The sequence below is a fragment of the Liolophura sinensis genome, chromosome 4 (genome assembly GCF_032854445.1).
Source record: "Liolophura sinensis isolate JHLJ2023 chromosome 4, CUHK_Ljap_v2, whole genome shotgun sequence".
Taxonomy (NCBI): Eukaryota; Metazoa; Mollusca; class Polyplacophora; order Chitonida; family Chitonidae; genus Liolophura; species Liolophura sinensis.
The window spans coordinates 5858148-5874446 of NC_088298.1; the positions used below are offsets into that span (position 1 = coordinate 5858148).

The following is a 16299-nucleotide window of genomic DNA, read 5'->3' on the forward strand; positions in this document are numbered from 1 at the left end:
ATCCCACTTTTCTCAGTCACATGACGCTGAGGAGTCATGTGACAACGGGCAGTTAGTAGGTGTGTGAACATGTCTTCTTATGGCAGGGGGAGTCCATGTCACCAAAGTGCTGCCACCACTAAATATCATGCCAAAGACACCAAACATGACACTCCACCCAGACACATAATACTAACACCCGGCCAACCAGTCCTGTTTCCTTCCTCTAACCTCTCGGTGCCAAGTGCCAAGCAAGGCAGAAACAAATACTATTTTTGAAGTCTTTGGTATGACCTGACCCAGGTTTGAACCCGGGACTCCTGACTTCGATTCGGAGTTCAAACCATTAGGCCATCGAAGCAGTGAAAGAGTTTGTACTCAAACCTCCCCTACTGATCCAAGACTACAGGTACCAATCATACACACAGAACAAATTATTTACCTTGAGTGCCTTTACAGCCTGTGAGCCACTGTAGTCAAACTCCCCAGCCTGTCCTATGGACAGACCTCCGCTGCCCAGCACCAGTACCTTAGATACCTGGAATACAGCATATCTTATAAATAAATTAAAAAAAAAAAAAATAAAAAATTAGACCTTAAAGGGATACAGAACCGAGAGTGATTGGCCGACAGTGAAGACAGGGTTTCCTAGGTTAAACCCTGAAGTTCTGGTCACACATGAATAAATCTGCCAAACCTAAAATTCACCTTAGGCTAGGCATAGCCTGGACTTGCCTATCTCTCACAGCATCCAATCAGAATCGACAAGGCATAGCCTGGACTTGCCTATCTCTCACATAAGCCAATCAGAATTGATTCTGTATGCTTTTAGGTTCAGAATTAGAATTACTGGTGTAATGGGGACGCCCAGCAGCACAATGTTCCTTTCCCAGTTCATCCTTATGAGATCACATAGAAGACAGTACAACATTACAATAGAAACTGATACAATGTAACACTGAAGACGTTGCGCTACAATCCATTTTTGACAGAACAATATCTCAAGGTCCTGCTTCATACTAGCGCCACCTCACGGGATTTAAAAACAATGCAGCCTCCCTATAAGGAACAACACAGCACTCATTTAATTTTTTTTCACATCTATTTATCATATCAAGTAGATGTAATTGCCTACACTGATAAATCGAGAAAAGCGACAGTACTGGTCGAGGCGAGACATGAACTCACGCCTCGGTGTCCAGACCCACCGCTCTACGAACTGAACTATCCAACCAGATGGAACGTCTCGCTTGTCAGAGTCCAGTTATATGCAATCAATGATTTTTGCACGAAGACACACAAAGAGAAGACTCATTGTTTCGAAAGAAAAACTGCAATCATCGTCAGGGAATACAATGAGTAGGTGTAATTTCTTACACTGATAAATCGCGACCAGCAATAACAGGGCTGGCTGGATAGCTGAGTTGGTACAGCCTTGGGGCTACAAACCCTAAGCCTAGAGATCGCGTCTCACACAAGCCAGTATCTTCGATGTTCTCAGTTTATCAGTGTCGGAAATTGCATCTACTAGATGTACTCCCTTGGCTGACTTTGATTGCAATTTAAATTTATTACAAGTAGTGGTAAGCAACTGTTTTTAGAAAATATATCCAGACTAATAAATATATTTATTTGACTGGTGTTTCACACATTACTCAAGAATATTTCACATATGACGGACACCAGACTAATAAATGTGGTCACATTTATGTGTGTTGTTGTTAAATCTTGGATGGCCTACAAGTACTTAATTACCACATACTCACATCCAACCTTTTTGGTTTAGGGGGAGGGGGTTTAATGACATCGGCTACACTCTGGCCTCCACTGGTGACCAGAGCTATGAAACTGTCAAACAGAAACTGAAAGTAAAAACAGACACTCATCAGGTGACCCTCACTAAAAACAAACATTGGACACATATGTCCCATGTTTTTGTTTGTTCCATTTGACTGTCAGATAACATGAGAGAAGAAAATGAAAGTGTAACCTGTACCATTATTCAGTATGACAAAGTCTAAAGAAAGTATCAAACAGAAACTGAAAGTAGAAACAAACAATAATCAAGTGACCTTCATTAAAAACAGACAATGGACACAAGTGTCCCCTGTGGTTTGAACAAGGCTATGAAACTGTCCAAAAGAAATTGAAAGTAAAAACAGAAAAGGAAGATGCAATCTCCACCATTGTCTGTGACACAGACGAAAGAAAGTATCAGAACAGAAAATGAAAGTAACCCCATCTCCACTTCAGTATCCCCCTACGCTCTATTATTCCTTCTTTACTCCCCTACCTCTGTATCCGTGGGTCCTCCCCAAGCCTCTGGGTGGAACTGGGCCGTAAAAATGGGGCGACTACAGTGCATAATACCCTCGTTAGTCTTATCGTTGACGTTCTCAAAGAGGACTTCCCAGCCAGGTGGGATGGTGTCATTCTCAATGGCGTAGCCGTGGTTTTGGGACGTTATGAAGGCTTGACCAGTCAACACATTCATCACAGGCTGGTTGTGTCCTCTGTAACAAGGAGTGGCTGACTTATTCGACTCATTGGCAGTTATCTGACTCACTGGCAGACTTATCTGACTCACTGGAAAACTTATTCGAATCACTTATTTGGCTCAAACTGACTTATTTTAGACTGTATGACCCACTGGCTCACTTATTTGACTCACTTACTGGCTCAGTTGGCAGACACTCTCAGTTATTTCTTTCAATTATTTGACTGGTTTTACTTGAGTGACTCTCAATTCAGTCACTGACTAATTTATTAGACTGACTGACCTACATGACTGTCATGACTACATGACTCTGACCTCCTCTTCCAATTCTAAATGAAAACCCTGAGTGTCCGCAGTAAACTGGCTGAGCTTCCACAGCCACATGATGGACTCCTAATTTCAAGCTGGTGCCAAAAATTGGTCACATAATTTTCAACTACAGTGAAACCAACACTTTAGTTCACTAAGCCAGCTTAGGCCCAAAACAACACTATACCCTAATTAATAAACTGATTCAGACAGGTGTTCACCTATTTACCTTGTATGCTGTAACCAATGTATTCAGTAAATGTGTCCCTCTTGATTTTGATTGATATCATATTTATTTAAATTTATTTTACTAATTAATGTTTAACTCCGTTCTAAGGATTTACACCACTTTCACATTTCAGCGCCCCATACAAATCCTGCCTTTCATTACAACAGATTAGTTACAGCTGAGTTACCTGTTTCCAAGGGGCAGTTTGTATGTCTTCGCACCCGCGGCCAGGGCCGTCAGCTGATTTCCCATACAGATCCCGAATACTGGCTCCGTGCGATCGCTCTCCAGCACCTGACAACAACAACAACAGAGATCATCCAATGTGTGCAGAAGACTGCCAACCAGAATTTGTCTTCATCAGCAGTGTTCATATATCAGATGATAAGACCATTAAACCCTGTACAGGAAAATAGTCTGACTATTTTTCAAAAATTTTTCCACCCAAGTAAAATGCTTTTAAAACATAAGGCCTCAGGCTTCTGAAGGTGTTTTAGACTCAAATCAGGCTTTGTCAACTTCAAAATAGTGTACTGCACTACAATTCTGATTTAACCTAGAAATCTTTACTTCACTGCTGAGAGTTATTTTAGTTCTTCTCGATAACATCGAAAATTTGTCTTTAAGTTTAAGTCTGAGATCAGAAATAATGTGATAAGTTAAGACTAAGGACGACTTTTTAAGTCTAAGACAGCTTTGTGACCCTGGAGCCAGATTCTATGGTGGCCTCTAGGCTAACAGAAAAATAATATCCATATTTTTTTCTTAAAATAGTTTGTTCCAGGGTCCATTCTGTGAATGTATTCATAGATCTATGTCTAAATGCACTTAAAATGATGAAAGCAACGAAATGTTTCATCTGAAATCAAAACTTGATGTGACATCATTGGTGCCAGCGCAGAATCTAAAGTTTCAAATGCATTTAAACAGGCTGAAAACATTCCATAACTTAAATCAGCCTATTTTTTATAGACAGTGTTTAATGGTCTTTCATTTGACATATTATTAACATTTCAATTTTCTTTGCCTTTAATTGCTCTATTTACAGCTTTTAATTTACAGATGTCAAAGCGCAATTAGATTTTCCTGTACTTGAGGATATAATCTGGAAAACTTACGATTTAGTGAACGTGGCTTTATTTCGTAAATCTATCAACTGCATAATCGTTTTTCATTTCAGGATATCTGGAATGTGATCACTCTGATGAATAATGACATGGGGGCTTCACTTATGTCACGCGGGTTGGTTTACGGGTGGCAGGGAATGCCTAGAGTAGCCCACTGACATTTGGCGAATAACTGAATGACTTGTAGGCATGGAAACTCATGGTCAGAAAAAAGTCTGAGGTTTCTCAAGGAAGTCTGGAATCTCAAAACTGTGACTCCCAAACATTTTTAATGGGTTGTAAAATAATTTGGATTAGGCCCGTGAACATTGGACCCATTTGTTACTTTCAAAAGTCTTTGTGTGACAATAAGCAGCAGAATATCTAATGGAGTCAACTAATTACTCACTCGAACAGTTTATATTTATTTATTTGCTTGGTGTTTTACTCCTAACTCAAAAATAATTCACTTACACAATGACGGCCAGCATTATGGTCGAAGGGAACCCTGCAGGTTGCTGACAGACCTTCCCCCGTATGACCAAAGAGGAAGCATGCATGAGATGGACACAGCCATCACATTGGTAAGATGCTTATCAGTCAATGTGCTGCGCTAGCATGCTAATCACTAGGCCACAGAGGCCCCAACTTCTACAGTTTAACACAAACAAACAGCCTATGGGTGTCATTATCCGCTACTTTCCCACGTACCTTTCTGATATTTTCGATGGTAGCTGTGGCTAGCTTAGGATCTCCTGGGCCATTGGATATGAAAAGACCATCAAAGACATCCTTACTGAAGTCATAATCCCACGGAACAACAGTGACTTCTGCACCTCTCTGTAAAAGAAAAAGTTATAGATTTTATTTCATGGCCGCAGTGTTTAATTCGAATCTATCAGTTCTAAGCTCTGTGCAAGGCACACCTGGTTTTCTGATACAACTGAAAAGTGACATAACCCGTGTTAGGATGAGCAAAATAGTTACCTTGGCAAAAGTGTGAAGACTTTTATTTGTCTAAGTGGAGGTGTGTCTTCATTAAAATTTACAAAACTTACTGAGGCAGGGTGTCTACTAAAGGGCCCAACATTTCCAAAAAGAATAAAAAATTGTTTTAAAAGTGCCTGGGCCAAACCACAAGAAAACCATGATTTGTCTCTAAACATAAATTCCAGCCTGCATCAACGAATGTAATACAATTTAGCTTGTATTCAACTTACAACTTTGTTCTGTCAGAGTAACTTTGTCTAAACAATATGTTCCAGCTTCCACTGGTCATTTTGGATTAAGCTAATTAACCGGCTGTATAAGATTTACGAGCTCTTCCAGCAGAGGTAGCAGACAGAAGGCTATGGGCCTCTGCAGGACAGTATTTAACGCCAAACTCGAAAAGTTTTCCCTGATACGATGGTGGTCCTCTTTACAGGTGGTGGAATCTAGACAGCCTGATATAAACCACCGACTTTTGGCAAGTTATTGATAAACTTTCTTCACATGTGACGTATAGACATGCACAAATCGTCACATCTTAGACTCTGTATTGTCCCTAAGGCCCCCTGAAGCAGTGAGACCGCGGAAATGTGCAAATTCCATGCCCAAGGCCGGATTTTTAAACCATATCCCGCATTAGGTAAAATACCAAGCTTTTCTTTGGACAACAACGGCCGTGTATATTACCGTATCCTGCAGACGACGTCAAATGAGTCTGCTGAGTAGGTTATCTCCCCTTGTTGGGTTGTGAAAACAATGGCCACTTTGCTGAAGCCATTCATCTGTACATCGGTCTTCTGCACTGAATTGATGGGTCTTTGCACGATATATTTGTTATGTAGTTATTCAGTGACTCAGTCCTCAGCTGATGCCTCGCCCGATACAAGGGTTACTTACTGACACCATGTATATCTGCATCCTAACACTGAGTAACCATGTAACTACTATAATGTGGTGCATTAAAATCCTGCCATATCTGTATCTATTACACAGAAACCCACTGTAACAATAACAATGACATTTTATGGAATTCATTTAGGTGTACACAATCTTTCTTGTCGTACGTTGTCATTTTATCACAGTTCTCAATGATGACCAATATTACCTGAATTAGACTGCGGACCATATTGTGTTTAATTCCACAATCCACGGCCACAATCTTCAGCGGATTCCCCTTTCCATAAACTTTAATTTCCTGAAATAAAGTATTCAGCAAATAACAAACTGTCAATCACGGCCTATTTCAATATAACAGAGTACTTTACTGTGGAATTTACAATCCATTTTCGATTCGTGCATTTCCAATTAACATGGTATCCATCAAACATGACATTTTATTTATTTCTTTATTTGATTGGTGTTTTACGCCGTTTTAAAGAATATTTCACCGCATGACATTTTAAAGTACATGAATGAATGATTATGGCTTATAATCTACATCGGCAATATTTTAGCCACACCATGGCGAAATTTTAATTTATTTATTTGATTGGTGTTGTATGCCGTATTCATATTTCACTTATACAACAACAACCAGCATTATCATGGTGGGAAGAAACCAGGGTGGGAAAATCGCACAACCATCTGCAGGTTGCTGCCAGACCATTCCACGTACAGCTGGAGAGCAAAAATTTTAAAGTAAATGTGACAATGACATAACTGTAACAACTAAATTTACACTTCGTGATCGTGTTACTCTAAATTCAAGGTGATAATCGCAAATTTTAGACTTACCTTCGTAGATATCTCAGACATGAGGTTTCGCAAATTGTGATCGATAAACTCCACTGGGTCGCCGTCAAACTCTATTTTGCCTAACACAGTACCCTGTTCAAAAGAAGAGTTTATGGTCTGAGTGTATTGTATATACCTTGATGGTCACCGAGCGTCCGATTTATCCGATAGGTGGTTCGCGCCATGCTCAATAATATTTCACTAATACTGTCTTTTTGTGCATCATTCATAAACACAGTAGCAGATTCAAAAACACAACAAAGTTACTACTCTCCTTACAGGTTTTGTTCACATCATTTGTCAATTAATCTTTTTTTCTTTAGATCAGTATTTAATGAGTAATCTTAAGACTTTGTGAGCAAAGGGAAACCAGTCCCCTTTCCAAGCTATTTGACAACCTGCCAGGCTGACACCTGAAGTTGAACAGCAAGAACTGGATTTGAATTTGCAACCTTACTGGTCTTCAGTTCCAATGCACTGAGAACCACAAGCAAAGTACAAAGGTCACCAAGTTTAAACTCTTCAGTAAGATCCAGGTAATGAACGGCGTCTCCGTTTCTTAAAAAACGGCAAAGCAGAAAAACTTTAGATTTGGTAGCTAAAAATAATATAGAAGCATGCGCTAATCCAGTCATTGCATCAATTCTAGTGAGAGTGTGGCAAAAGCTGGTGCTGAAATCATGTATGGTCTGGGAAGATGTGATTATTACACGTTACATATGATTTAACATGTGTAGTAGTATGGTACGGTTGTCTGTCCACTGCTGCTAAGTCAGAATTCCTCTCTCTTTTTATTCCAACATGAAGAATGACATGTTCACACCTTGTCTCGGACTTTCTTCGTGATCATCCGCGTGTCGATGCCGTACAAAGCCGGGATCTTCTCTTCCTGGAGCCACTGAGCTAACGATTTGGCAGAATTCCAGTGACTGTGTTGATGTGAGTAGTCCTGAACTAACAATCCAGCTACCTGAAAAAGAAATAAGCTTAAAGGGTTCATCTCAGCAGAGATACAAAAATAAACATTTTCTTTTTTTATTCCCCTGGCCCCAAGATCATGAAGCACTCTACAACTTGAAGTCAAAATTTAAAATCACTTTAAAATTCTCATTTCCTATATACCAAGATCAAAACATAAATTCTGGTTAAAAGATAGTGTAAAAAAAAGTTTCAGCTAGAATAATGGAAAGGAAAATACTAAGTTCAAGGATTGAAATTTAAATGTAAGTATAAGATCTCTTTGTAAGATGGCAGGTGAGCTTTGCCTGTTTTCCTCCCACCATAATGCTGGACGTTGTCAAGGAAGTGAATATTCTTGAGTCTGGTGCAAAACACCAATCAAATAAAAAATAAATTAATTTTTAATTCATAATGCTGGCGGCCAGCATTATGGTGGGAGGAAACCAAAGCCACGGCCATTTGCAGGTTGCTGAAAATGGAGACTAGAACTACCCACAGCACCTATAATCTCATGGATGTTTTATGTCATACTCAACAATATTTCACTTATACGATGGCGGCTAGCAGTATGGTGAGAAACAAAACCCATGGCCCTTCGCTGGTTGCTGAAAATGGGCAGTGAAGAGAAGTAACCACAGCACCTATAATCTCAGATTATAGAGAGCGCCAGATATTGCAGCCAGCCAGCGTATCAGCATGACTGGCGTGTGCAACAACATTTTTGTCAGTTAACACGAAGGCCCCATAAACAAGATTTTCATAATCCTACATGTTGAAAAAACTCAACAAAAATAAAGCAATGGTCAGACGTTCACTTCACATTAGTTTTTTCTTTGGATTAAGGGTACTTACATGTATATGATCAGACTCGACGTTCAGCATCAGTCCGTATTGATCCCTCGCCTTCGTGTCTGGGACGCCATAGTTACCCAAGATCGGGTAGGTCAAGGTCAAGATTTGACCTCTGTAGCTGGGGTCAGTCAGGGCTTCTGGGTAACTGAATATGAAACATGAAGCATCAAATCATCAATGTCCAAGAATTTCTTACTTCATTAAGAGGGTAGAATCACTATCACTGGCGATCTACAGCCAAATCAAGCAAAATTTCAATGTCATAGAAGTGCAGGCCCAAAGGAGTTTAAAACTCAATACAGGCATTTTGAGTTCAAATTAATTCACTGCTGAAGTGTAAGTCATACTGCAGTACTTCCAGCTGAAGCCCAGTGTACTGCAAAAACAATAGCCTGATGGCTCTCCTATTAAACGATCTGATGACGCTCCAAAAAGGGGCTTCTAGTCTATTGCATAACAGCAGCCTAAGGGGCTTCGCAAGCGCCCTAGAAGCTTCTTTTGCAATTTTGGATGCCCTTTTGGGGTGCTTCCTTCTAGCTCGGTGCAATTAGGTTTGAGGGCTTCAAAGGCCCTATTTCTTCTCTTCTAGGTATTGCAGTGACACTGCACAGATACTTATCAGGCTCTTCTCTTGGAGCTGAGATACAGAGGGGTAACATCATCACCCTGACAGAACAATAACCAGGCAGCCATATTGGAGGCCTCTTAACACAGACTGGTACATGCATAACAACAGTCCTCCAATATGGTTGCTGGAAGAAGGTCCAGCAACCCTGAATAGGCAGTTACCTTCATCGGCGCCTCAGAAAAGTTTTACAGAAAGTCATTCATCATAAATGAGGGATGAAGAAAAGTTGCTGGAGCTAGACCAGAAATGGTTTCTTAGCAAGCAATCTCCTACTTCCAAGTCCAAGGCCTGGTATGATGCATTTATTTACATCTGGTTTCTTGTCAGAGAATTACTGACCAGCACTGTTCTGTCTCCTCCTCAGAACTTTGTGTCAGAACTGAGCAGGAATCCAATTGTACAACAATCCTATTACGATTTCCTTAAGCCTTATTAAGGGGTGAGAATCACCTGTAACAGCACAACCTGTAACACGGTGGAAACCAACGACTATCCCCAGGTTGCTGACAGACCTTCCCACGTACGGCCGGAGAGGAAGCCAGCACGAACTGGACTTGAACTCACAGTGACCGCATTGGTGAGAGGGTCCTGGGTCGTTACGCTGCGCTAGCGCTCTAACCAACTGAGCAACTAATGATACAGTAGGCCTACTGTATGAACAGTTCAAGCAGTGGAAGAAATTTCCTTCCAATATGTCCGACTTTAATCTGCCTATAGGCTATTGCTTAGACTATTATACAGCAAATACCTTTGTCGTTAGAGAGCTAGAGTAAATAATGTTGATAATGGAGACATACTGAAGCTGTGACAAGAAGAAGTTTCACTAACATTCACTGGATTGAAAAAAAATCTAAAATATCTAATGCCTGTTTAATATACTTTGAATGGTAGTCTTTCAGTGAACATAAGCGTCAGTCATGTGTGGTTTTTCATATTAACAAATACGCCAATCAAACAGACGTCACACAAGAGTACTCTTGTTCATCATTGTTCTCCCTTACCCAACAAGCCCTGTGTTGAACACAACCTCCCCAGCCATGGAAGTCTCTGAACCAAATGAGTACCCCTCATATTTGCTGCCGTCTTCCAAAACCAAGGAGGCTTTACGTGGCTGGAAAACAAAAAAAAGTTTTTTTCATAAATGTTTTCCAAGCTATCTCAGTCGGTTTCACAGTAGCTCTGTCAGTTAAGATCAGCTGACATCTAGATCAAATACTGAGACTTTCTTTTTTTGATTCAATGCCATGCCATCTTCAGTTATATTATTGGTAGTGGTCACCAAATACACCCCTGGCCTCAGACAAGACGGAAATTAAGTTTAATCAGATGTTGAAAGACCATCAAAACTGTCAAAATGTTAACCTTCACAGGCAGCAAGTCGTTTGCTTCAGTAGTTTTAGATGACAAGAAAATTTGAAATATAAAACTTCCAGTTGTACACTTTATACATCAGTTGCAGTTAAATAATACATACTCGTTTCTCAAACAAGAAATTCTAAACTCACCCTTTCTAACAATGAACTCCGGCTGCAGGCCACAGATGCACCTCTTAAGGATATTAGACTCCACCCCATGCATCCTACCTTCTTGTGACACAGGCTCTTCTGTAGCAGTACAGCTGCCTTTAGTACAGACATGGTGGAATTATCTCCCCTTAGACAGTTACCTCCCCTTGAGATTCTTTCCTCCTGGGTTAACTCCCCTTGAGATTCCTTCCTCCTCCTGAGTTACCTCTACTTGAGATTCTCTCCTCCTGGAAATCAGCACCTTGTCACTAGAAGCAACAATATGAGTTTTCTTATTTAATTAAAATAAAATAGGCATTAACCAACCTGTAAGAATTGCCTTCTTATTTCACTTGCATTTTACACACAGGAAATTTTCACTTAAAACATGACGATCATGATTATGTGTTGAGGAGATCGGAGCAGACAGAGTAAACTACCATCTGACAAACCCTCTGTCTTGAAGATAATGTAGAAATAGCGAAAAGCTTGACCATTCATTAATTTGGTAGGACACTGACGACCTGTAGTGAGAAAAATACTCTTGCCAAACAGATCAACCTATGTGTCTCCATGGCAAAATAAAGTAAAAGTCAGAATGATATATTTTCATATTTACATTTATTTACTTAAATTTATTTCTGGGTGGCCGGGGTGGCTGGGTTGCCAGTGCAGAGCAATGACACAGGAGCCTCTCGCCTATGCAGCCACTGGGACTTCAGGTCCAGCTTATGCTGGCTTCCTCTCCGGCTGTACATGGGAAACCCTGCTGGTTCGTTCTCATCATAATGCTGGAGGCCATTATATAAGTGAAATATTCTTGAGTAAAGCATAAAACACCAATCAAATAAATGGATCAAATAAATAAAATTATTTCTGTCATTTTATTTTTTTTATATATTTATTTGTTTATAATATTTATATATTTATTTTGAATTTTGATTTAAAGTCACATTGAAGAATATTTTACTTATACAATGGTAGTCAGTTATGCCTAGGTAGAGGAAGGCAAGGTACCCAGGGCAAATCATCAACTTAAGCAAAGTTACTGATGAACTTTGACATGGCATCCGATATGCGGATATGCAGATAAAATATGAAATCACATCAATCCTCAAACCCAGAGGCATCTTTCCTTCTAAATGTACAAAAGAAGAAATATTCACAAAACCATAAAATATAAAAGAAAACGATACTCCCCCGAAAGCACGTTCAGTAACACTTTTAGCCACCAACAAAAGACATTTGTAACCATATTATTTTCTCAACCAGAAGATCTTTGCTGTTCTCTGTTCAGCTTTAATTGCTGTTGGTTTTATAAATATAAATAAATGTTATAATATAAATACATGAAGACTGCTTTTTATTTCTGTCAGATTTTTTGAGGAGGTTTTGGTCATTTCTGTAGCTCAAAGTGCAGATACATGTATGTATAAATGTCAATTATATCCTCACATAAAAAACTTCTCTCATTTGGTAATTTATTTCAAAGGTTTTAAGAAATTAATCAAAAAAAAGACTTCACAAAAGACTGTTAAAAGTGGCCCTCAATGCTGGATGAATCAAGCAGAATCAAGCCAAGTGTTAGTTCCATTTGGCAAAAAATATAAAACCTAATTTTATAAGTACTTACAAATAAGACATTTTTACTTAGGAAAAAATGAAGTCCCCATGGTAAACCGTCACCTTTTACCAGGCCTAGCTGATATTTAATAAAGCACAACAGCTAAATATGCAGCAATGCCTGGGTTTGAGCATGCGACCTTAGATGTCAACTGCAAGAAAACTTAATGGGATACAGAATCTATTCTGATTGGCTGGTGTGAGAGATAGACTCTCTATGCCTTGACTAAGCTGAACTTTAGGTATGGTACATTCATTCAAGCATGACCAAGGTTGAGATTAACCCAAGGGCCCTATTTCCACTGTCAGTATCAATTCTGCATCCCTTTAAGCTGAATGGTTATTTATCTTTGCAGATCATAGGAGTAGGCTGTTAAAAGTGTCAATATTGCATCATCAAATTGCTCAATTTTGAAAAAAAACAAAAACAAAAAAAAAAAAAAAAATTATTCGAGTAAACACGTTTATTTACTCACGTAATATCAGTGTAGCATATGTGAATTTTACCTTTTTTTTCCAGCAATGATAACACAAATATAATTATTTTTAATCTTTCCCACAAAATATGCAAACACAGCCTCCATGAACATCTAAACAAAGTTACAAGTACAAATATTTATTTATTTGATTGGTGTTTTACGCCGTACTCAAGAATATTTCACTTATAGAACGGCTGCCATAATTATGGTAGGAGGAAACCAGGCAGAGCCCGGGGAAACCCCACAACCATCCGCAGGTTGCTGAGAGCCCTTGCCACTTACGGCCGGAGAGCAAATACAAATATATCTGAAGAAATTGGGAAAATAAATTATCACAACTTGCATGGATATTATCTATGTTAAATGTAAATGTTATAAAATGAATTGATGCATAATTAAATGATTATGTTTTTTAATGCATTTCCGTACTGCTCCTCTCTTGTCCGAAGTACACATGAACCCGGTCAACTGGCTGTCAACAACAACACACGTGTTAACAGCATGTTTACCGCGACACACAAAACTAGTGCATGTTATGATTAAATGAAATATATAAACAGAATTTAAATTGGCCAGTCAATCAACATGCACAAATAACGCCCTTAGTACGTGCACACAATGGGCCCATGCAAAATCTTGGTGAGGAGGAGAGAAGATTGTAAATGAAAATTCTATGCCCACAGTTTACCAACCTGTTCGTTGCACACGTCAGTCAAGTCTCTCCTCCGATTTCATCACCCTCGCCGCCAGCTGAAGCAAAAAGGGAGACAACAAGAACCAATTTTGTTTTTCCTCTGCTGCCCACTTCCTGACGTAATCTAACATACTCTAACTTATGATTGGTCGGTTTCCCGCTCGCCGCAGAGTTTGGTTTACGAAAATTTCCGTAAATACCCGATTGCAATTTTTTTTTCCACACTCAAAAGCCCGCGGGCTTTGAAGGATGTATGCATCGCTGTTGTACTGATTATGCTAATGTGACAGACCAGAGTTTCAACTTGGGCCAGATAAAAAAATATATATGTATATAAAAAAAGAAAATGAAAAAATAAAAACTAAATAGCGAATTCAACCGTTTTGTGCGGCATGGTGTGTAATTATATCTAAGATGGATCAGATAATGAAAATTAGAAACGTGGCCCGATTAAACTGTGTAATGATGACTATATATATGTAGCTACGTACCACGTGTATATAGGTGACTTTTCACATGATAAAATGCATACGTTAGTTAGAAGCAGGATGACTAATATAATAAGTGGTCAGTTTCGGTGAATTAAGTAACACGATGAGGAAGTGAGCATGCTGCTATAATCATTGAATCAAAAAACAATCGGTATAATTCGGTCGACTATTCGAGTGACATAGTATTAATGCAGGAGCCGCGGAACGTTATTAAATTTGTGTGTGTTGGGGGGGGGGGGGCGGGGATTGAAGCAGCGGAAGTGGTATCCCTTAGTATGCCTTAGACTCACCACTTTAATTTAGGGTGGGGGTGGGGGGGGGGGGGGGGGTTCCACATCCTATGTAACGCCTGGGACTATTATATACATTATATATGCCAATGTGTCATTGCGGCTGAAGGTTATTAAATATATGGCCCTAGGCTTATCTCACACGTGTATGTACAGGTCCTTCCGGCATGTAGGCTTATGTCATAAACATTGGAGAATATACCACAGACGTTCTCATCTGGCTTGTATATACCTGTACGTCGGGCTATAAATCAACCGAGCTTTGCTACCATACCAGGTTTCATGAACTCCTAAGGCCTAAACTCGTTCAGGAAAATACACACATTTGTAGTCCATCAAATGACCTACTTACAGGCCTATAAATTGCAGTACTCTAAAAATAATAATATGTTTAATTCTATGCTTTGCCCGGTTTCCGCCCACTATAATGCTCGCCGCCGTCATATAAGTGAAATATTCTTGAGTACGGCGTAAAACAACAACCAAATGAATGAATAAATAAAATATTCTGTTAAATACAACACACATATTCTATTAATTCTACAAATAAAGATTTCATCAGACTAACAGGATATTATGATAGATTATTAAGCTATAGCAGGGGCGTAGTCTTGGGTGGGGGGGGGGGGGCGCGAGGCAAAAATGTTCCGCTCAAGTGGACGAAAAAAATATTTTTGCCTATATTTCTTACCTAAATATCAACATTCATTCCACAGATATTTGCTGTAGCCTATATAGACCAATATTTCAATTTCGTACCAATTTACTAAATAGTATATAGGCCTATTTAGACATGTTCTGTTATGTGAACCATTCCATATTGTTCCCGTCGTGTTTTACAGAATTACCTCTCTTGAATCGCACCGCGCAGGCAGCAGCAGCAGCCATTTCCGTCTGGTGGACAAGACAGATGCAGCAGTTTTACTAGTACTGTTTGTAACTCTGCAACCCATGACAATAAATACTATATATTCAGGGACAGTCTGTTTTCAACCCCTCCTAAGCTGAGCTTGAGTTGTTTTTGGGTTTGCTTTTTTTAAATGTGAAAATGAATGTGTACACATTGGCTTCCGGGCCTAGGCGCCCTCTGAACCCTCCCCCTAATAAACCGTGATAGTCGTTCCGCTCTTGTCGTCCCACCACCACCTCACCTCCACGCTACACCCCTGTATAGTAGCAGAATATATTCTTGTATCACTCAGACAACAGATTTTGTGTTGAAATTAATAGAGTAGTTTTTTGAGTGACAGGCCTAGGCCTTCTGTTAAAGAGCTTGGATTCAAGCCTGAATATCAGACAAATTAATAAACGAGCCAATCGGAAAATTAAATCAAACGGAAAATTACAACGAGAAGAACACAAATTTATTAACATATATATTTACAGGAGAATGGCGGGCCCAGGTTTTCCCGCCAAAAGTCATACTGATCTCAAGATCCACGCGTGATGTGTTAAGATACGTCAATCAATTAGCGGAGGTCTACAAAGCCTTACAGTTGACAGAGCAGGACCTGTTTGCTTATTTACATGAAGCCTGCTCGGTTACCTTAGTCGGTAGAGCATCAGGCTTTTAAGAGCTTCATTTAAGCAGTCCTGTGTTCGAGTTCCATTTTGGGAGCATATATTTCATCAGCATTTTTTTTTTTTTGGCCCACGCTTAATGATAGACAGCTTTTGTTGTAGTGGTTCGCTTTGCATGCATATAGCATCAAATGTAAGATGCATAGAAATATTATCCAACTTTTCAAATTTATCAGAAGAAAAGAAAAACTCTCCACGGATGTCAGAAATCAAGTTTCAAACTAACCCACACCACTGTGTTGGCTTCAAATTAATCGTTATACTAGTGACAAGTACTTAGATTAACCACACAGAAATTTACTACTATATACATCACGATTAAAAAATTACTGATTTTTAAAAAAATGATCTC

At 39.4% G+C, this 16299-nt stretch overlaps 1 protein-coding gene across 1 annotated transcript in view; it reads right to left on the minus strand.

Annotated features, from left to right (window-relative positions):
- LOC135464549 (carbamoyl-phosphate synthase [ammonia], mitochondrial-like) overlaps nucleotides 1-11026 on the minus strand; it is a 63130-nt gene extending 52104 nt beyond the window's left edge. The window contains 11 exon segments of the mRNA XM_064741973.1: nucleotides 422-517; nucleotides 1746-1841; nucleotides 2273-2492; nucleotides 3202-3308; nucleotides 4832-4960; nucleotides 6216-6305; nucleotides 6845-6937; nucleotides 7668-7814; nucleotides 8657-8801; nucleotides 10286-10395; nucleotides 10790-11026. Coding sequence (XP_064598043.1) covers nucleotides 422-517; nucleotides 1746-1841; nucleotides 2273-2492; nucleotides 3202-3308; nucleotides 4832-4960; nucleotides 6216-6305; nucleotides 6845-6937; nucleotides 7668-7814; nucleotides 8657-8801; nucleotides 10286-10395; nucleotides 10790-10921 — 1365 coding nt within the window. The 5' untranslated portion in view covers nucleotides 10922-11026.
- Between the last annotated feature and the right edge of the window lie 5273 nt (nucleotides 11027-16299).